The sequence below is a fragment of the Bufo gargarizans genome, chromosome 9 (assembly GCF_014858855.1).
Source record: "Bufo gargarizans isolate SCDJY-AF-19 chromosome 9, ASM1485885v1, whole genome shotgun sequence".
Taxonomy (NCBI): domain Eukaryota; kingdom Metazoa; phylum Chordata; class Amphibia; order Anura; family Bufonidae; genus Bufo; species Bufo gargarizans.
Window position 1 is genome coordinate 184545091 of NC_058088.1, and position 21900 is coordinate 184566990.

General features: G+C 43.6%; 1 protein-coding gene across 1 annotated transcript in view; it reads right to left on the reverse strand.

Annotated features, from left to right (window-relative positions):
* LOC122919696 (collagen alpha-1(I) chain-like) overlaps positions 1 to 21900 on the reverse strand; it is a 240984-nt gene that overhangs the window by 72037 nt on the left and 147047 nt on the right. Inside the window, exons 7-16 of the mRNA XM_044268877.1 lie at positions 16163 to 16708; positions 12197 to 12241; positions 11983 to 12102; positions 11018 to 11056; positions 7915 to 7968; positions 6646 to 6699; positions 6002 to 6109; positions 4479 to 4532; positions 2788 to 2841; positions 500 to 544 (exon numbers count right to left, since the gene is read on the reverse strand). Of these exons, the coding sequence (XP_044124812.1) occupies positions 500 to 544; positions 2788 to 2841; positions 4479 to 4532; positions 6002 to 6109; positions 6646 to 6699; positions 7915 to 7968; positions 11018 to 11056; positions 11983 to 12102; positions 12197 to 12241; positions 16163 to 16708 (1119 nt within the window). The remainder of the gene's footprint in view (positions 1 to 499; positions 545 to 2787; positions 2842 to 4478; positions 4533 to 6001; positions 6110 to 6645; positions 6700 to 7914; positions 7969 to 11017; positions 11057 to 11982; positions 12103 to 12196; positions 12242 to 16162; positions 16709 to 21900) is intronic.

Genomic DNA, 21900 nt, shown 5'->3' on the forward strand with positions numbered 1-21900 from the left:
GTTACCCAGTTTATCAGTTCCCCACTCCTCCCCACCGTTCCCTGTAGACCCCAGCATTTGAAATGTTGCAACTGAGCCACCAGGAAATAAAGGAAGGGGTTAGGCAACCCTTAGTCAATGGTGACAGATCTGTCCTAAAAAAACGGATCTGTCACCCATTGACTTTCAATGTATTTAGTGACTGATCAGATTGTTTCTGTTTTGATTTCACACAACCGCATATGATGTGCAAAATCAAAACGGATCCGTTTAATTCTGGTATTGAGATCTTCTGCCGGATGTCAATACTGGAATTAACAACGCATGTGTGAAATTCATATGCAGGGACCTCTTGCCCTCAACATCCTAAAATACAGAGATATAATTCTTGCTTCTTCCCCGTAGAGGAAATATTAAAAGTAATCTGCTTCTTTTAAGATGTCCATAGTTCACAAACCATAGAAAAAAATCTGTAAAGCTGCAACAGAACAATCAAAGAATTGAAGAAGGAAGGGCATACCTGCACCCCTATCAGCCCTGGGGGTCCGGGGTCCCCTTTTCTACCCTGTAATAAAAAAAAAAACAGTGATGGTTATGAGACATCTATACTCCTTAGCATTCAAATATCCCTTGTCCCCAAATTACCACCTCTACCTATTATATTACCCTCCTATAATCATAGACGTACAGTTATTCTGATTGGTGCGTCTAACAAAATAATTAGTTCTGACCAAAGGAAATCTTTTGCGTTGGTCAGATCACTTTAAAGGGGTTTTCTGAGATTGTGATATTGATGGTCTATCTTCAGGATAGGTCATCAAGATCAGATCGGTAGGGGTCCAGACCTGGCACCACCACCGATCAGCTGTACTTACAATAGAGCCCGAGAACGCACCGCGTATGCGTGGCTGCCCCAAATTCATTTCTAAGGGTTCAATGATAGATTCGATGGCACTCCAACTCAGGGGTGTTGATAGCAGGAGATGGTTCCCGGACCAACGTAAATGTAAATAAAAGACTCCCGCACTCCACCGGATTGCTTTAAAGTGCTGCATTCATTTATTAGGATATCCAGTCTAAAACTTAACATTTTCAGCCAGAGGCCTTTATCAGAGTACTAGGAAAAATCTGAATTCTGGTTTTCAAAATAAGACATAGTGTTCTGCCTCTCCAATCTAAGCATTGAAAGTGTGATCTCTGTAACTTATAGTTGGGATGAGATAGCGGTAACCATCAATCTTAGTTGAATTGGCTGACAGTGACTCGATCCAAACGACTCCTTGTAGATCATGAAGGAGATTATTCCAAAATGTGCAGATCATATACCGATGAACAAATGGATAGGTCAAACAATCATGGTGTGAGCAGCTAACAGGATACATGTGGCTGAGATGAAGAGTGAAGCCAGAATGCAAGGGAGAGAGTGGAGGAGACTGTACAGAGAGCACAGCAGGAGGGGAAGAGGGAAGGGACACACAGAATAAAAAGGCAAACCATGCATGTGTAACATGACACATAGTGATCAAAGCAAGCAATTGCATACTCATTATCATGATTAGTATAGACATCCTGTCTTATGGAGACATATATAGAGCACATCATTAGAAAAAAACTCTAAGTACAGTGTTTTACTTGGTATTATTATGAGAAGTAGCGGTAGAGCACACAATGCTGAACTCAATATTCAAGGTTATGTTTCTTCATTGTATATTCAGTAGATACTGGAACCGTGAAAATCACAAAACATCTAATAGAGCTAGAAGTACATATCGGTGTGTAGACAAGAGTACAAAATGTGACTAATGCATATCTGCCTGCAGACAGGAGGTTAGGGATAATGCCTCCAGTTACAGTAGTAAAAGATAGTGACATACTGGGAAGTAATATGGGAATAATTGGGGAGTGAGAGAGAATATAGAGAACACAGAACACAGAGTGCCTTCCATGCAGAAAGAAAATCGATATATAGCATGCAATGTATCATGTAATTTAGCATGTAATAGTACATCATTCTGGATAAGCAACACCAGAGGGGATGGAGTCAGTAAGGAGAAGGGGGGAAATTAATGGGAAGTGCACCATGCAAGCGCAGCCACCAATCCATTCACTACTATGGGGCTTACGGAAATGGCCGAACCGGCGTTCAGCTATTTTGCCACTCCCATAGGAATGAATGGAGGGTAACCGCACAGGACTTTGCCGGCTCCGTTCTAAGTATAAGTGTGAATCCCAGAGGCGAGACCCACTTGGTAAGCTGCAAGGAGGCTGCAGAGCTCGTCGGATCTTCTCAGCCTCCTCAAACAGCTGATCAGCGGGGCTTACAGGTATCGGATCCTATCAATATCAAAGACCTGGAAAATCTCTTTGATGGTATATGTCCTATTTCCTATACAGGTTGCATGGTTCTCATTTATTTACAGGATTGGAACAATCCAAGAAATCATTCTGTCCATAGCAAAGGTGGGTATCCTGTTTATGGCCAGACTTATGCTCCTCTATATGATATACCGGTTCCTGTGAGGTGTCAGAATAGTGGCTCTGTAGGCCAAACGATGGCCGAGCACTGCAAACTAATGACAATATCCCAGATCATCCCTACTGCTCTGAGGGTGAATGCAGATCACATTAATCTAAAGCGGGTTACAGGACACCAAGTGCTTGCTGCAGAAACATCCCCAATCACATGTACCAAACTGGTTTTCATTTGCAAAAGTTTCTGCTTGAATATCAGTCTGTATTGTGCTTGTGCGATCAATAGAAAGGACATAAATGATTCATGATAAGAAGGTGAACAATGTTATGTTTTACCTTTATTCCTTTGATACCTTTTTCCCCGTTGGATCCAGGAGCTCCAAGAAAACCCTACAAGCGGACAAGACCAGAAGCTGCTCTCAACACAATACTGACAAATACTCTTATAGTTAGAAGGTAATGGATACCGATACATTTCACAGATTGTTTTTTAAGCCTTAAATGGTTGGGGGTCCAGCTATCAATCCAGGAGGTTAACTTTTATTGTGTTCACATGAATGATCCACCATGAGAACCTCTCATGAAAGAAGAATTGTGGGACTGAATATCCTATCTAAGGCCCAAAATGTATAATTTCTCTAGGCTCGAAAGACATTGCTGAATTCCACACTGCCTAAAAATCTTTGGCCAGGGGGTTTGGTAATGTCTGACAACTATGTGCCCATGGGATTCAGCCTCTCCCAACATAACCATCAATGACTTAGGTACCCAAAACTTTCAGGGGTAATAGATTAGCATACATTCCTCCCAAAGCCCAATCTGTAATTATGGGTGAAGTCACTAATGAGACTTCAGTCGTTAGAGCCATCCAGCATATCTGGTTCAGGTACGGGAGGTGTATGTGCTTACAGGGGCGTAGCTAAAAGCTCATGGGCCCTGGTGGAAGAGTTCAGCTTGGGCCCCCGTCCCTCAGTGCTTGTTGGCAAGGGGCAGGGGAGCACATAGCCTTCCTGCTGCCTGAGGGAAACATTGAAAGGGCACCTCCTCATGCCAAATTCTTAACCTAACCCCTTCCCTCCAGCCAGAGGTGTAAATTGACCAGTATGCACTTTCTATAATGCCAGTGTCTTATGTGGCACAAGGGTCTTTGGGCCCCCTGAGGCTCCTGGGCCCGGTAGGGACTGCTACCTCTGCACCCCCTATAGCTACGCCCCTGCGTGCTTATATTTGTTGTCCACCTCCATGTTGCTTTGTATTTTCCATAGGGCTATGCTGTGGTTAGGAGTTGTCTTACTGCGCAGAAGCATTGTCCAATTTTTCTCTGTATGCGAAGGAAAAATCTTGCATATACTGTACCTAATATTATGTAGGAGCAGAACAAGTCCACCCCAATCCCACTTACAGGTCAGAGCCTAAATTCCAATAAGAGTCAAGGCCTTGTGAGCTCACAGCTTATTACAACTTCTCCTACGCAGTGATCAGCTCATCGTCCATCCTTTCTGTGACCACAAAATAACTTACTAGGTGACACCTTCAAAGCATGAAAAATGGACTCAGACATAAATTTTCCTACGTCTAGATCAAATGAAACCAATGGTAATATGGAATCGGAATGACTGTAATGTTTGTATGTTAATGAACAATTAAAGGGGTAGTCCAGTATAGAAAACCCTTTTAATACAACCTATTAGGGAGTTAATAGACGAGGCTCCCCTGGTCAGGATCCCCATCTTTCATCTCTTATCACTACAAAAAGTCTTTTTCCCTCTGGATGAAATGTCCTGTCCTGTATTACACAGACAACCCACTGATTTGATTCAGAAGTCTGTAATGCCCAATTTCCCCTGCGGTGGCGCTGCAGGGAAAATGAACACCTACTGTCTTGTTTATCCACAGATTACAGCTGATTGTGGGGATTCCAGAAGGGGGACACTCGGTGACCTGCATTCTGTCAACAACCCTTGTAACATGTAGGGATTATCCAAAGTGGAGAACCCTTTTAATCAATCTAAAACCACAGGACTTACTTCTTCTCCTCTGTCTCCTGGAAGACCTGGATCTCCTTTAAAGCCTTGGACTCCCTTTGAAGGAAAAAAAATATTATTTCAGGGTTTATGTTTTCTTATATATTTTTGTATTATTATCATTACATACTATGTTACATTCACACAGACCGTTGCTTCTAAAAAGATCAGCGCTCGGCTATTTTTGGAACTCAGTTAACGGAGGATGGTTGCACTTGCATGGTGCACTCTCCTTCACTTTCAGGGGCCAGTTCTGGAAATAGGAGAGGGTCCCAGAGGTCGGGAACACACCTATCTGACATTGGTAGCATATTCTAGCCATAAGCTACCAATGTCTCAGATGAGACAAGCCCTTTAATATTCACATGTATGGGAAATCCCCCTGGGGGAATGCCCCTTTTAAAATACAGTTGCCCACATCTGCTAATTAAAAATAAGTAGGTGAGTAATACTACATAGGATCATATTCATACTAAAGGTGACCATACATCTTACTCCCCTCCCCCAATAACATGCCTACTTGTCTTTTCCAAGCATGCATGTATTCTGAATGGGTAAAGTTAGTTAGTTGCTGGCAGATGCTTACCTCTTATGAGAACGGCTTAGGAAGGGTGCTGAATCTTTTGCAGGCATGTCCAAACTGCGGCCCTCCAGCTGTTGCAAAACTACAACTCCCAGCACGCCCTAAAAGCTGTAAGCTATCCAGGCATGCTGGGAGTTGTAGTTTTGGAACAGCTGGAGGGCCGCAGTTTGGACATGCTTGCTTTAAAGAGACCAGTCCTGTATGGAGACTTATTGGAAGTACTCCATGGTATAGAGACCTATTGGCAATACTCCATGGGAAACAGATATGCTAAGAGGTATCACCCAAGAAAGAGAACCATCTTGCCAGCATCAACCCATGGAAGTGGCTCCCTAGGAGTCAAAATCTGACTTTTCAACAAGCCTTGGGATTTGACATACGGTATATTCCCTTGTCAAATCCCAAAGCTTGTTGGAAAGTCAGATTTTGACTCATAGGAAGCCACTTTCAATAGGTGGTGCTATCGAGAGTTGGTACCTCTTTGCACGCTCCACATTAGAGGGTCGGCCGGTTTATCTAAAGTGTATGGCCATTTAAATGTAGTTCTAAAATAAATCCTGGAAGCAAGAATAAAAATGATGCTGCCCACTGCTGGGCATAAATGGTACTGCAGGCTGCTGAACTGAAGAAATCCATGCAATGACAGACAGTTTAAAGACTAGTTAAAGCTGGGGAATATTTTTGTAGCATGGCATCAAGGTCCCTATAGATGACATCAAGTAAATTTAGTGATGGACCTGCACGTGCAATAGTACAGGCTCCATCAGTTATCAGGTACATGTCTAAAGAAGCATGACAACTGACAACCAATATTCTGAGAAAGAAATGTTTTTGTAAAAGGCAACAATGATTAAAAAAAAAAAAATCCTTTCCTGGGTAGAAAGACTAGTTCACCTGAATACAGATATATACTTGCTTTATGTGTAGATGCAGCGACACTCACCCTTGGTCCTGGTATTCCGTGAGCTCCTGGTTTCCCATCTAGACCGTTATCTCCATCCCGTCCAGGAGTACCAGCTATTCCTTGCATCCCTGGAGGGCCTGGCATCCCCTGTCATACACAAAGACATAGAGCAAAGCTGAGTCCTGTATAAGTGAGCAAAGATGGAAGAAACAACTTTACATGGGCTGCACTGTTTACACATGTTGGGCATTGTGTGTGTGTGTGTGTTACGCCTCCTAAATTTCTGGGAGGAGTAACAGAGGAATGGACAAAGTTCTACGCAAGGATGTTATTTCCCAATACAAGTATTTACTACAACAGATATTTAAAGGGAAGCTGAAGGATGCTGGTCCCAACTCGACATCGCCTAAAAATCAGGACCTGCCAGCTTAGGAATCAGCAACCTCCGACACTCCAGATGTTCTGAAACTACAACTCCTAGAATGCTCCGTTCATTTCTATGGAAGTTGTGAGAACAACCAAGCATATTTGCATGCTGGGAGTAGTATTTTGCTAGCTGTTAGCTACTTGCCATGGGTCCCACACCTGGTGCTTCCAGAGTAGGTGGCTGCCCATTTCTGTGATTTCTATTGATACATATCTGCTGCAAATAGCAAGTAATTGATGCACAGCATAATCCATACCATATCACCACGCTGCCCCTTCACTCCTGGCCAACCCGGGGATCCAGTCATACCCTGTATATAAAATTTGAATTAAGTAGATAAATAAATAAAAATGTATAAAATAACAAAATTTAAATCAAGTTTACCCTAAAATGCATTTTTATGTATTATTACATATTTTATATTATTAGATATTTTTATACAGTATATATTGTATATTATTATTTAATATTATATTACGATATAGTTTTTTATATATTATATTATTATTTTATATAATTATACATTTGTTCATGATGTTATTTATGTATGTATTGTAGGAAGGCGCAAGGGTCCGGGACCGTCATTGACGGAAGGTATATGTCCTTGACATACCTGGCCTCGGTAAGGTAAGAGCCGGTAATTTCATGTGTCAGCAGCAGCTAGTGCTGGCTGACATGGTTTTGCTATTAAGTATGGCTGTAATGCCGAACCGGGCCGGATCTTACTGGGAGCCGCCAAAGTGCAGGGTGGGTGGCTTCTCCCCAAGCTCCAGGCCGGGTCTTGGTTTGGGCTATAAAACACAGGAAGCACTGTCAGGTGGTAGGAATTTACTCCTCTCTGATAGTGAAGCTCTGTCAGTCTCTGTGTTGGGACCTGGAAGTTTGGGCCTGGGTAAAGGCCTGCTACCTTGTTGGCATGAGAGCAGGTGGTTTTCTGCTATGTCCAAGGACTTCTGCATTGCTGCATGCTGTGAACAGACACCAGACTCAAGGTGACCGTTTTCCTTGAAACTGACTTTTTGTATTCCTTATCCTTATGTGTGAATAAACACCAAACTGTTTAAGTTAAAGACGTTGTCATTGCCTCTATACTGCGTCCGCAAGCCTGTCTACCAGAGCGAATCCCCACAGTATTAAAATCCACTTTGCTCTCATTATTATTACTACTACTACTACTATTAATGATAATTTATTCTAACTTCATAAAATTAGTCAATACAATTGATATTTTATGATCAGATAAGGCAGATTTTTTTTTATCTGTAGATATATGGTTTATACCATTCTCAATAGGAGTGCAGTAATCACTCCACCGATCAATGGTTTAATTATTTCATTATAGAATGTACAAATCCTGGAATACACAGCTACAGTGACACCTACAGGACACAAGGGAGTACTGCGCTTTACGAAAACAATGTACAGTAGTAATATGATTTCATGATAAAAGGGCACGTCATTCAGTTTTAAAATAAAAGTATTATTATATTAATAAAAATAATAATCTTAAAAGTAGATTTCTCACCGGAGTGCCTGGCCTTCCATGTATACCAGGGAGACCTGGAGGACCACGACTTCTCTATAGGAACGGCAAAAAGGTCAATATCAGAACAGAGTAGATAAAGTAAAACAATTTGAAGCTAGTGAGCGTTAAAGTAATATTATTATATATAGTACAGTACAAATCTTTGGCTGGGGGTGAATTTCTGCTGATGAATGTCACCACTGTATGAATACAATATATACTGTTGTAAGAAGGTATGTAAAGGAGAAATAAAAAAAATAAAAAATAAAATGAACAGTGACCACAAGAATTTCCTCTTCTGTATAAGCCCTGCGGTGTTAGCTTGTTTGGACACGTGAGGCTTAGTAAATAGCTATTCGCAGGTATATAATACATGTACATGACTACTTCTACTGTACATGACAACCAGCAGTGAAGTAGGACGGAGGGCATGTGCTGGCCACAGGTTGCCTGTGATTGGTCTAGTTACCCTTACCAGCCTTCTTTATATATTCAGACCTTGCTTGTTTTGACCTCGGCTTTGTTTGTGACCTCGACCTCGCTACCTCCATTTGTATTTGACGTGGCCTTTTGGCTTCAGACCTCGGCTTTGTTTGTGACCTTGCTATTGTGTTTTTCCCTGTGTACTGCGTGACCTCCTGGTTTTTTACTTTTTCTTCCCTGACTCTGTTCATGGTTTTCCTTTGCTTTTAGGCCCCTGCACATATTTAAGCTAGGGACCGCCACCAAGTTGTACGCCGTCAGATAGGACGGGTCGTGCAAGTAGGTAGGGACAGAGGTGCGGGTGGAGTCCAGGGCTGCACTCCTCCCTTCTCTCCGTGACACAGAACCCTTAAAAATTGGTAACCACGTGTGGCTGGAAAATAGTCATTGCACTAGTAAGCTGGATAGTAAATGGGAAAGAGAACCCTCTGTCATCACAGCTATTTCTAATCGTGAAACTGATATCTACAAAATCACCAAAGAGAACAGAGCCCCACAAATAGTGCATCGCAACCGTCTCAAGTTGTGTTAGAAATAAATTATCCAAGAAGAAGCTCCAGCTATAGAACAATGGTCCCAAAAGTCACCTGCTCCAGTCTATTGGAAACCTATACTCAGAACCTCCACACTGGTTCTTTACACCGTGGCTTAACCGCCTTGTTCCCGCAAAGACTAGTACAGCCCCACTTCAGCCAGAAAAACTACCTACTGAATGATCCTCACTAGCTCAAGATGTACCAAGAGACAAGACTTGTAGAGTCACAGCCTCTTCGGAGATCCGAGCGGATTACCAAGGGAAAACTACCTGCCCGATACCAGGATTAACTATTACTGCATCCCTGCATCATTTGGAGCTACAGAGCCTGGGTAAGAAACTCATTACTTTGATTATTTGCCTTGCTCTAAGAACTCTCTTTTGCCCTTGTTTTGCATCGTTCAAGTCATGTGCCCAGAGATGGACTTTCACGCACTAAAGCCCTCAGTGATGTTCTACAACCATTATGCTTCATGTCCAGGGAACGGACTCATGCCCTGTGAGCCTCCTGAGAAGTTTCCTTTTTGGTTATATTATGGACTATCCTTGTCTTTACTGTTCGGTGCGCCATGTCAGCGCCAGTTACAAGAGAAACTATGGCCCTTGTCACTCATTTTATATTGTGATGCTCCTGATATATAGATGCCTAACCCAATTCTCTTATAGCCAAAGAAGAGAAACCGCAAGAATGGGGTAATGGTACTGTGTATATGCATGCATGCTTGCTCTTTTTATATTTTTCAGGTGATGCATCATCGTGGCAAGAGTGCTGCCGAGGACGACTTACATTAAAGCAGGGGGGGATGCAGTGTCCTGCTTAATACCGTCTTTCATGTAAATTGTGCTTGTATAGGAGTTTCAATAAAGTTGTATAGGGAGGGGGAGGTTCTAACAAGGCTCCTAGGGCTGATTCTGCCCTGCACACAGTATAGAGAAGAAGGAGAAGAAGGTCAGTGTGTGATGTCTGAAGACAAGGCTGCACCTCAGCAGCCATTTTGGAGAGTTATGAAAACTCCATGGTTAGTTTCATGCACCAGCCCATAAGAAGAACCAGGCAACTCAGAAAGGGAGTGAGAATATTGGCAAAGGAAGGTAACTGTCGTTTATCAGGCTCTAGTCTCCTTTGCATTAGGTGGAGAGATTCTAGGCTACAAGCTGCCCACCATAATAAAGGAAAGAAAGGCCATCTGTCACAACATAGTAATCCTAGAGAGGATACAGAGGTAGATGACTATACAGTACAGCAGATATAGTACATCCCTCCGGCCTGGAGTAATAAGGGAGAAAGATTGATTGTCATAGAAAACTGCCCCTTATGCAACTTCTGGGAACTAATCTGAATCACTGTAAAAGCTGCCTGTCTGTAAATGACTTTTGCATACATTGATGACCCTTGGATCAGCTTCAGTAAAGTACTGGGAGTTTATTAAGATACTTGGTCTCCTTATTCCACTTCATCTCCTAATTGCACCTAACGGTGCTGGCGTCACGAACACAGGGGCCCAGCCACCAAAGCACCCTAAGCATACCCACTACCATCAAGGGGACCTCAACTTCCATCTGGCTGGTGTTCCCTGCAATATAGAGTGCCCTGGAGGATTTAGTGCTGTCTTCCTCATCACTGCACGCCGGCCCAGGGAGCTGCAAAAACGTGAGTAAGGCTACTACCCCCATCAGCCCACCGTGCACTCACATACTGCCCCTGCGGTCCGGTCCGCTGCACTCTTCTCACACCAGTGTATACAAATAATGAGGTTGAAATCAAGAGACCTGGTGGCAGTGATATGGTAGTGGTGGCCAAAGTAAGGAAGCTGACGATTACATAAATAGTAGTAGGGATGACTAATCTGGTATCATCTGGTAGTCAGTATGCCCCATTTCTTCCTGATCACTATAAAGAAGAGCGGTGACAACCCCCGATGAGAATAGTTGTCAGAGTGAGGTGTGAGAAGGCAGTATGGTGAACCTAGTGTGGATTGATACTAATGTATTCAGTAATTTCCCCATAGAAGGAGTCTGGAGGACAGAAGAGGGTCCATTGTACCAAGAGGTCAGGCCACTTGTGATAACGAAGGGCACACTCACAGGCCAGCCGGCATGCAGGAGCTGATAGAATGATGTTTGCTGGAAGAGAGAAGAGAAATAATCAGTGGTAAGGCAGATAACCAACAAAGATGAATAATCATACTCAGGGGTTGTACGTTTTTGTAGGGAATAACAATATGGTGGATTTTTTGCTGTAATGTGAGTTTTCTGATATATGGTGCTATTCATGGGCGTAAGTCACAGGGCCCCATAGGGCTCCCCTGATAATGCTATATTAAAGGTGGTTTTGTGACCACTGCTTCTTTCACCGTCTATGGGACTGGTGAGGACTGTGTTCAGTTATCTGCAGCAGTCCCACAGAAGTGAATGGAGTGGCAGTTCCAAGTGCGCACAGGCACCACTACTCCAGTTACATAGGAAACCACTGTTCTTGTGATCAGTAGGGGCGCCAGTGTTGGGACCCCAGTGATCATGTACTTATCACCAATGCTGTGTTAAAAAGAAAACTCCTTTAAAGGTTCATTGATAGTTTATAGATATCGCCGAGATATCAGTGAGACAGGACAGGTGATTGTACGGGTATCTATGAGCTTTTCTGCTCCTGTTCATCCAATATCTCCAGTGTTATCATAGGGATATAAGGGAAATTTACTAAGCAAACTGCAGCAACATTTTGGATCAAATTGCACCAAAAAATGGTGCATGTGCAGTGCATTAAATTTACAATGCAAATGTACAATGCATCCGATTTTGGCAGAAAATATTGGTGTAAAGTAGTGGCGGAAGGATGTGTCAATTTAATCACACAGCGTGCGTGACTTTGGCACCCTTTCTGCAGTTTCTCTCTGACCTAGTTCTATGCTATCTAAGGATAAGACATTATTAATAATTCTTCCCGCAAATCACCATTCATATCATTATCACACATAGCTCCTTTATGAAGCCGGTTAGTTGTAAATATTGATCGGAATCCATACAATATATTGTACCTATAACTGACTTACATAGAATGCTGCCCAGTCCTCAGGGGAGTTGCTCCATATCATTATGGTGGGTAATCCCGGTGGTCCACGGGGTCCGGGATTTCCTGTCATCCCCATACGTCCCATAACACCAGGATACCCCTGTAATAAAAGTCAACAGATTTTGGCAATCAAGAATCATCCCATCACAAACAGTGAGAGTAATGCAGTGATTGATGTGCACATTTTCACTTACCTTTTCTCCTTTAGTGCCACGAAATCCGGGCCGACCAGGACAGCCCTGGAATATACAGAGAATATAGAGAATAAAATGAATATTGAAGATTACATTGTTTGTCTATAGGATCTATTCTCCTCATACTATGACTGTGGTGTAAATGAACAGATATACAGCCCACCTATTGTTTCTTAAATTTGCAGCATTCTCTCTTCTGTCCTCTAGAGGTCAGTGTTTACACCGTCTTATCCGATCCTGCAGAGGTTTTTGCGTTATGAATTCATGAACTTGTTGGGAATGGGATTCTTCACAGGAGGAAGGCTGCAGTTACACTCTAGCTTTTCTATAACCAACACTTATCACCTGCACACAGGATGTAGATCATGGGGTGTCTGACTAATGGAACCCTTACCAAATGGGAACAAGGGTACTGTGGCCCCTGCTTGAAAGAAGTGTTTGTTACCCATATGAATACTGTGGATAGGTGATAAGTGTTCATTACAGGAAAACCAATGTGCTATATGCATCAGCTGCAATTATTGTTAAAAGGCTATGTACACCTTCGGAGGCAATTTTTTTAAAATGATTGCATGTTACTCATTTTTGCTTAAAATTCTTTTTTTCAATCGTCCTTTACTAAAACTATTGAGCTGTTCTGTCATAAATGGTTAACTGTTTTTCTAGTTGTGTGCCTGGTACTTTTACCTTCACTTTTTGCCTGGTCATCTAATAAACCTTATCTGTAAACTACTAAGAGTTAATAAACACTTATTTAAGCCACATTCTTATCAGTAAGGTAAGAACTGAGCTGTAATGAGCCTGTCAGAGAGCAGAGATAAGGAGTCCGTCAGCTCCTGGTCTGACGGAAGAGACGGAGGGGCATCTTTCATTCATGAAATCCATCAATTAGCCAGGACACTCTTTGCCTATAAGGGTGCCTTCACAGGCTGCAGATTTTGTGGCAGGCTTTTCCGCATCTTCGCCACCTCAGTTGCATTAATTTGAATAGGATGGCAAGCACATGGATTTCTGCAAGCCTCATTTCAGTACTTTTTCCACTGGCACTAGATTTGAGCACCTTATAGATGCCTTTAAGTAGCTGTTCAGGATTTTTCTATTGCTGGCCTGTCCTCAGGATAGGCTATCAATATCTAATCGGCAGGGGTCCAACAACCCGCACCCTTTCTGACTAGCTGTTCTAAAGTAGTTCCACTGCCAAAAGTGCATATGGCACAATGGAAGTCAATGTGGGAACCCGAACATTAAACCAGGCGCCCCCTGCTCTGAAGAGGGGAGGGTGTCTGGTTCATAGAAAAAGGTCAGAAATTGATGGAAACACCACTGAAATGGTTCGGGAACAGCATGGGGAGGATGTCTGGATGCATCTTGGACTCCCAGGTCGCTGCTGGGAATGATGTTGTCCGAGTAGTACGCCACTTTTACAGACTGACAATAATACGCATAAAACCAAAGATAAAATCGATTTTAGAGGAAAAAGTGTTAGGAAACATTATTTTCTGTATATTTACTTGTATATAAAGTACAAGTGCTGTCGTTAAGTGGACCTTTCCAATAACTGCGTTGGTCATGGCATGGGTGATGTTACGGAACACATGCTGGTGTAAGGCGGGGACGGCAGACCGGGTAAAAAATAGTGGCAGCTGGGGACCGAGTAACAAGGGACGGCTGCCGCCATCAGGCTGCGGAAAGCCTCAGTGTCTACAAGCCTAAATGGCAACATTTCCAGGGCCAGCAATTTGGAAAGGTGCGCATTAAGTGCTATGGCCTCTGGGTGGGTGGCTGGGTATTTGCATTTTCGTTCAAAGGCCTGGGGTAGGGACAACTGTACGCTGCGCTGGGACACAGAAGTGGATGTGCTAGCTAATAGTGCTTGCGAAAGTCCAGGTGCAGGGCGGGAGGCATCCGGGCCTGCGTCTTGGACAGAGGATTGGCCAGCACGTAACAGGGGAAGAGGAGGCAGTGGTGTGACCCGCAGACACTGATTGCAGACCCAGGCGTTCGGCCCACCTATTAGAGTGCTTTGATGCCATGTGGCGGATCATGCTGGTGGTGGTGAGGTTGCTAGTGTTCACGCCCCTGCTCATTTTGGTACGGCACAGGTTGCAAATGACAATTCTTTTATCGTCCGCACTGTGCCAGACTGCAAAATACCTACCCTTTGGCAATGGATTTTTCCCCAGGTGCTCTGGGGAACAGTTGCGGACCTGTTTGGTGTGGCCCACCTTCTCCCTTTTGCCACCCTACTGCCTCTTTCAACGTGTTGCAGTGCTGTGGATCGCTCCACCTCTGCACTGCTGTCCTCGCTCGGCTTGCTACCTTCCCAGGTTGGGTCAGTGTTTTCATCATCCACCACCTCCTCTTCCACTTCCTCACTCTGGTCATCCTCCGGACAACTGACCTAACAACAACCTAACTTATTGACAACTGTGTCTCATCCTCATCAGCAACCTCTTGAGACACTAATTGCGGTTGATTTATTGACAACTGTGTCCCATCATCATCCACCTCGTGAAACACTAATTGCCGTTCCCCACCGCCATCTTCTTCTGACTGCGGATGCTCAAGAGTTTGGGAATCAGGGCACAAGATCTCCTCATGTCCCTTTATGATTTGGCGAGAGGCCCAAATTAAGGAATGGTAATGAAAAGAGCTCCTCGGAATATCCGAGTGTGGGATCACTTGTGTGCAAAGACTCTCCATGGTGGGAGGAAGGAGGATCAGGAGGAGGATTCTGTTGACCAGACTCTTGGCTACTGAGACTGGACTTTGTGGAAGACAGGGTGGTGCTTAACTGACTGGAAGCATTATCTGCTGCAATCCAACCGACCACCTGGTCGCACTGGTCTGACTTCGAGAGTGGTGTCCTGCGCCGCCCTGCAAACTGGGACATGAAGCTAGGTATCGTGCATGAGTGTGTTTCTTGTGCTCTGGCAGCAGGCACAGTTTTACCGCGCCCAGAGCCACAGCCTCTGCGTGCACCATCAGCATTACGATCACTTACCCGTCCCTTACTGCTCGCCTTCCGCATATTAAATGGTATATATGCTTGCAAGTATGTCACACGTACAGTAGCGCAGATTTTGTAAGTGTATGCGCAAATAAATTAGACTGAATGTCACAGATATTTAGGATGGGCAAACGTTATACAGGAGATGTAGCGCAGGTAATGTCGCTGCCACCAGCGGCTAAGAAAAAATTACACCGAATGTCACTGATATTTCATAGCAGCCAACAAACGTGCGGGAAGGAGACTCGAGCATCGTGCTCGAGCACACGCGGTATTCGGCTGAACACCGCGATGTGCTGAGCATTGCGATGCTTGAGCCGAACTGGTGTTCGGCCAAGCATGCTCGATCAACATTACTGAGAATATGTGTATGGATATATCACCACTGCAGCCAGCCTCAGGGGTTTATGGCTCTAGGCTACTGAGAATATGTGTATGGATATATCACCACTGCAGCCAGCCACCGGCCTCAGGGGTGTATGGCTCAAGACTACTGAAAAATTGTATGGATATATCACCACTACAGCCAGCCTCAGGGGTGTATGGCTGTAGACTACTGAGAATATGTGTATAGATATATCCCCACTGCAGCCAGCCATGAGCCGCAAGGGTGTTTGGCTCTAGAAGACTGAGAGTATGTGTGCCGACATACTGTATCACCGCTGCAGGCAAATAAACAGGGAGGACTGGAGTGGCAGCGCTGGAATGGCAAGGGCATAAAATTGTACTGTTTCCCTTTTTTTTTTTTTTATTACATTTCCCTCCTTGGCCAATTTTTACCCAACTTGGACAACCCTCTTAAAGCCTCCATAGTTATGGCTCCTGAAAACTCCAATGATCAGCTGTTTTCACCAGGGTTATTTACTGACAGACACATAATGCCCCTGCAGTGGGTGACTTAATAGGTTGGGACAAACCCTCTAAAAACAGAGAAAAATGTACATGGCTTTACTTACAGGAAGACCATGTGGTCCTGGATACCCCCGGAGGGCTGTCTTCTTTATCTTTCCACTTGAAGGATAAGTCACCTGTATAACTCCAGTGTCTCCTGATCCCCCTATTGGGTAGTCATCTTTGGATGAGGTAGGTTGCATTGTTGTACTTGTCTCTAGTCTTGGTACTACCGTTCCTGCAGTACGTGTCAGTAAGTTAGAGGACACATTCATCATGGGAGTTGGCAATGGGCTTGTTTTGGAGATTATGAATTTTTTGGTAAGGTCTACAATGTCACCAGTGAATTTATCAACTGGAAGCTGTCCCGTCACTACAGAACTTTTATCTTTCTTCTCCTTTGTGATGTTTTCTTCGGTAGAGTCCAGTTTCTTGAACAGTTCGTCTTTCTTGATTTCCTTCCCGGTGGACCCTGGCACAGGTATGAGACCTTCTTCTTTCAGCACCAAGTCCAGCTCATTCAGGTATTTGTGGGATGTGGTGTCCATGGTCTGGACAGAAATGACTCCATGCCCCCCTAACTCCTTCTGCGATGTGTTAGACTGATGACCCTGGGGAAATAGATCACAATTTGTTAAAAACAGCATACAAAACACTGCAATACATATAACCTTGATTTTCACGTGTTGAAGAACACCAAGCTATGCACGACATAGACATTACAGAAGATATTTTTGGTAATCACATTATGGCCATACACATTAGAAGAAAGTAGTCTGGCCAATGTAGACCATTTTGACCAGTCATTTTTGAATTTCATACCAATAATTGTGATGGCCAACAACCAACCAATGTCTGATCAAATGGACATCGCTCATGTTGAAGCTTTTGTGATTTGTTGTCGGCTAGAACCTTGGGAATGACGGTTATTCAGACTGACATTTCATATGTCAGTCTTAAAGGGGTTATGCCATGATTGATGTAAAAAATTAAAATCAGACATCATATAATAGATGACCTTTTTAACAAAGTTAGACCCAGCCCTGTACTTCACATTGATCCAGAGATCTTCCCATTCATTGCTCCAATTGCTCTGCTAGATTATTTTCAGCCTGGCAGGTTGGGGGGCTTGTCCTTTCTCCTGCATCTCTCTCCCTGTGACTACCACATATGTCTGGTGGCAGTTGAAGATTTAAACCGAGCACGTTCGACCAGCTCAGTGAGATGGACAAAAAAATAAGGAAAAGGACGAACAGCAGGTGGCGCTATACAGACAGGCTCTACTACATTTTTAATTACATTCAATTACAAAAGTATTTAGATCCAGGTGCTGGTTTGAAAAAGTAGAACATGTTTAATGACAAATCCACTTTAATAAAAAGTTTGCTGGAGTAAGTTGCACCAAATTTGTCCTTTTTCCAGAAACTCAAACCTAAGCTAGCTGAACCGTCGTAGATTTGAACTATAATTTATGCTTGTTTGTGATCGAAATGCTAATAAATGTGTCCCGCTGCCCATAAAATGTGAATTCTGGATGCTGATTCCGCAGGGAATCTGGGTCAATGCAGATTCCCCACTGGAATCAATGCAGAAAATCCGCAACTGTTTTTGGCATGGGTTTTTGACACAGATTTCCCATCGAAATGGGCAGGAATGAAAATCCACATCAAAGCTGCATTTAAAAAAAACGCATCATGAAAAAATCTGCATCCCAAAAACCTGATGTGGATTCCGTATCAGGTTTTTTTCAGCACAGAAAATAGTGTGAACATACCCTAAAGGTACCTGTACCTTTTAGATAGCTGTTAGCAGATTACCCCTGTACACACCCATACACATGCAGACTTAGGCTACTTTCACATTAGCGTTCGGGGCTCCGCTTGTGAGTTCCGTTTGAAGGCTCTCACAAGCGGCCCCGAACGGATCCGTACAGCCCTAATGCATTCTGAGTTGATGCGGATCCGCTCAGAATGCATCAGTCTGGCACCGTTTGGGATCCGCTCCGCTCAGCAGGCGGACACCTGAACGCTGCTTGCAGCGTTCGTGTGTCCGCCTGGCCGTGCGGAGGCAAACAGATCCGTCCAGACTTACAATGTAAGTCAATGGGGACGGATCCGTTTGAATATGACACACTATGGCTCAATTTTCAAACGGATCCGTCCCCCATTGACTTTCAATGTAAAGTCTGGACGGATCCGTCTGCGGCTACTTTCACACTTAGAATTTATTTTACAATATAATGCAGACGGATCCGCTCTGAACGCAAGTGTGAAAGTAGCCTTAGCAGGTCAGAAAGGTATAAGCTGCTGCCATACTCTTCTAGTAGCGGCTTATCTCTTGTAGGCACATCTGGATTGGGCATGCTGAAATCGAACATGCATGATCCTTGTTTCCATTGACAGTAAAGGCAGCCCCATACACATTAATGGCTTCATATCCAAAAGATACATGCTTTTGGAAAGTCCCACTGCAATCTTAAGAATTTACCAGCTAAAATGTCTATGACCAGCTTTAGTTCACATGATAGATGTCCAGCCCCAGTTATGGCTTCTGAACAGGAAATCATTTAATTGCATTCTGTGGTATGTTATCCAAAATTCTTAATGTACTTCGCTAGCGGCCATTGTCATATTTGGTTGAATAAAGTTATCTATGGCTGTAATTTCATTATGCCATTCATCTTGTAACTGCTTCTCTTCTGTGAGTTCACATCCGGTGTCCTGCAGTCTTTTCCTGTTTGTCAGACATGCATTATAATGCTGGAGAGAGGATTTTTCTTTTAACCTCTATCATGATTTCTCAAGGTACATTCTGTTAATTAAGTAATGGCATGTACATTGCATTGCAACCGGAATCCCTCACTGGAAATCAACATGCAACTGGTGTCGCTAGGAGAATGAGTGAGTTCACTATCTTCCATTGCTTTTATAAGAGATTGCCACTCACACTCATCAGAGACTTCTCTTGCGTACATCGGTGGCAGAATAATAGAAGCAATGCGTTTGTATGTTCTTATAAACTCCCAGTCTCTATGGACAATTATTCTCAGGTTAGGTGTAAAGCTTTGGTTTGATGTCCCCTTGTTAAGTCTTTTCAAGTGTAGGATAAAACAGAGGAAGTAACACAATGGAGCAAACTTTCAGATAAACAGAATGTCCTCTCTCTGTCTAGACCATGTGAGGAGCAATGTGTCTTCGTCACATTCCTGCTGCTCATCAAAGGGGTCTCCCTGTGTAAACTAATCAGAACTGTTCCCTGGGCTTAGATTATTCTGCTGTATTTCAGTGTATGTAGAAGTCAGTATTGTTAGTGATTAGAGAGTTCACCTCGCTTGGTAAATTATTGGATTTTTCTTTAGAATTTTCTAGCTTTGGTTGTCACTGTACAGACCATTAGTTTGATGAGTGATACTTTACTAGCGGTGTCTTGTGGATTGCATCTGGTCCTGCTGTATTCCTCCTGTGGTGTTGGACCCGGAGGATGATGAGGGTGAGGAGCAGTAAATGATGAGGACTAGTGTAAGGGTTACCAACCTCACTTATGCCCTGTTTAAAAGTTTTCCAATCATTATAAATAGTTTTGGATCACCCTGTTTGGTTTTCAGCCCCAGGACTACCTGTCCATCACCCAGAAACACTAATATTTCTTCCATACTATAAGTTTTTCTCAATGATTAGAGGAATTTTCCGAGATTTTAATGCTGATGACCTATCCTCTGGAGGTCATCAGTGTGTCTATCATTCTGTTTGCAGCTTTTTTACTTCCTCTCTGGCATGATCATCTGCTCTGCTGCAGCCAATGACTGGTGTCCACCATAGACACGTCACTGCTGAAGTCAGTTATTGGCTGCAATGGAGCAGATTTAATCCTTTAATCATGTCTTCATGTTCTGTCTAGCAGTTCTAAGATGACCAAGGGCATGCCCAGTAGTGAACTTCCTCCTCTGGTCTTCCCTACTGAGCATTTGCAGCACAGTTTCAGGCATTGTAACCAAGGACCTTGGAGCATCATGAAGATACTTCATATAAGGAACAGGAGAGGTGAGAACTGATAATCTATCGCCACTAGAACACCCTGTTTATCACGGAACAGAAGAGAACACAGGAGAGATGAGAACTGATTATCTATCACGACTAGAACACCCTGCTTATCACTGACTATAGTATAAGAACAGGAAAGGTGAAAACTGATTATCTATCACGACTAGAACATCCTTTTTATTACTGTTTATAGTATGACAGGAGAGGGGAGGACTGATTATCTATCACCTCTAGAACACCCTGCTGATTTTCTCTGATTAAAGAATAAGAACAGGAGAAGAGAGAACTGATTATCTATCACCACTAGAACACCCTGCTTATCACTGTTTATAGTATAAGGAACAGAAGAGAACACAGGAGAGGTGAGAACTGATTATCTATCATGACTAGAACACTCTGCTTATCACTGTTTATAGTATAAGGACAGGAGAGGGGAGGACTGATTATCTATCACCTCTCGAACACACTGCTTATCTGTCATGGTGGGGAGTGGGGGAAACTCCCCACCGTACAATGTCAGAAATTATTGAAAGCCACTAGGCCTGGATGCCGGGATAAAGGAGCAGGTCACCTCCTAAAGCGTCCCTAATCCTCGCCCTAACTCCTCACCGTATGAGCGGACCTGGATGGTAGGACGGCTCATACCCAGGATACCTAGGACCCTAAGTCGCCCTGATAAGCACTCACATAAGAGCAGAGGAGATATGACCTGTTCTTCCAAGCCACGGATGAACAGGAGTCTCAACCGGCATAGTAGCAGAGAAAGGAAGCCAAGTGGAACGGCAGGTAAGTATCCAGTGGCGGGGATAACCACTGAACCAAGAACCCAGGAAGGCATGGTAACTTACCTGCCGCAGCTGCTGGACAGCACAACAGAAGACCACACCAAGGTAAACTGGAACCCATACAAACTCACTACAATCCAAACACCAAACGGATGCAGTACGGATGCAGAACTAGCACTCCAGCAACAGCTCACAGACTTGACTTTTGGTTCACCCCTCGAGGAAACCATGGAGCCCCCTTCCGGAGGACACAACAGACAAACAGGGGAACATCTAGCATCCATGCTGGACAGAATACACCAAACACTGACCAGACACGGAACAACAACTAGACGTACAACAACCCCAGAACATACACTACGTGCAGAATTATTAGGCAAATGAGTATTTTGACCACATCATCCTCTTTATGCATGTTGTCTTACTCCAAGCTGTATAGGCTCGAAAGCCTACTACCAATTAAGCATATTAGGTGATGTGCATCTCTGTATTGAGAAGGGGTGTGGTCTAATGACATCAACACCCTATATCAGGTGTGCATAATTATTAGGCAACTTCCTTTACTTTGGCAAAATGGGTCAAAAGAAGGACTTGACAGGCTCAGAAAAGTCAAAAATAGTGAGATATCTTGCAGAGGGATGCAGCACTCTTAAAATTGCAAAGCTTCTGAAGCGTGATCATCGAACAATCAAGCGTTTCATTCAAAATAGTCAACAGGGTCGCAAGAAGCGTGTGGAAAAACCAAGGCGCAAAATAACTGCCCATGAACTGAGAAAAGTCAAGCGTGCAGCTGCCAAGATGCCACTTGCCACCAGTTTGGCCATATTTCAGAGCTGCAACATCACTGGAGTGCCCAAAAGCACAAGGTGTGCAATACTCAGAGACATGGCCAAGGTAAGAAAGGCTGAAAGACGACCACCACTGAACAAGACACACAAGCTGAAACGTCAAGACTGGGCCAAGAAATATCTCAAGACT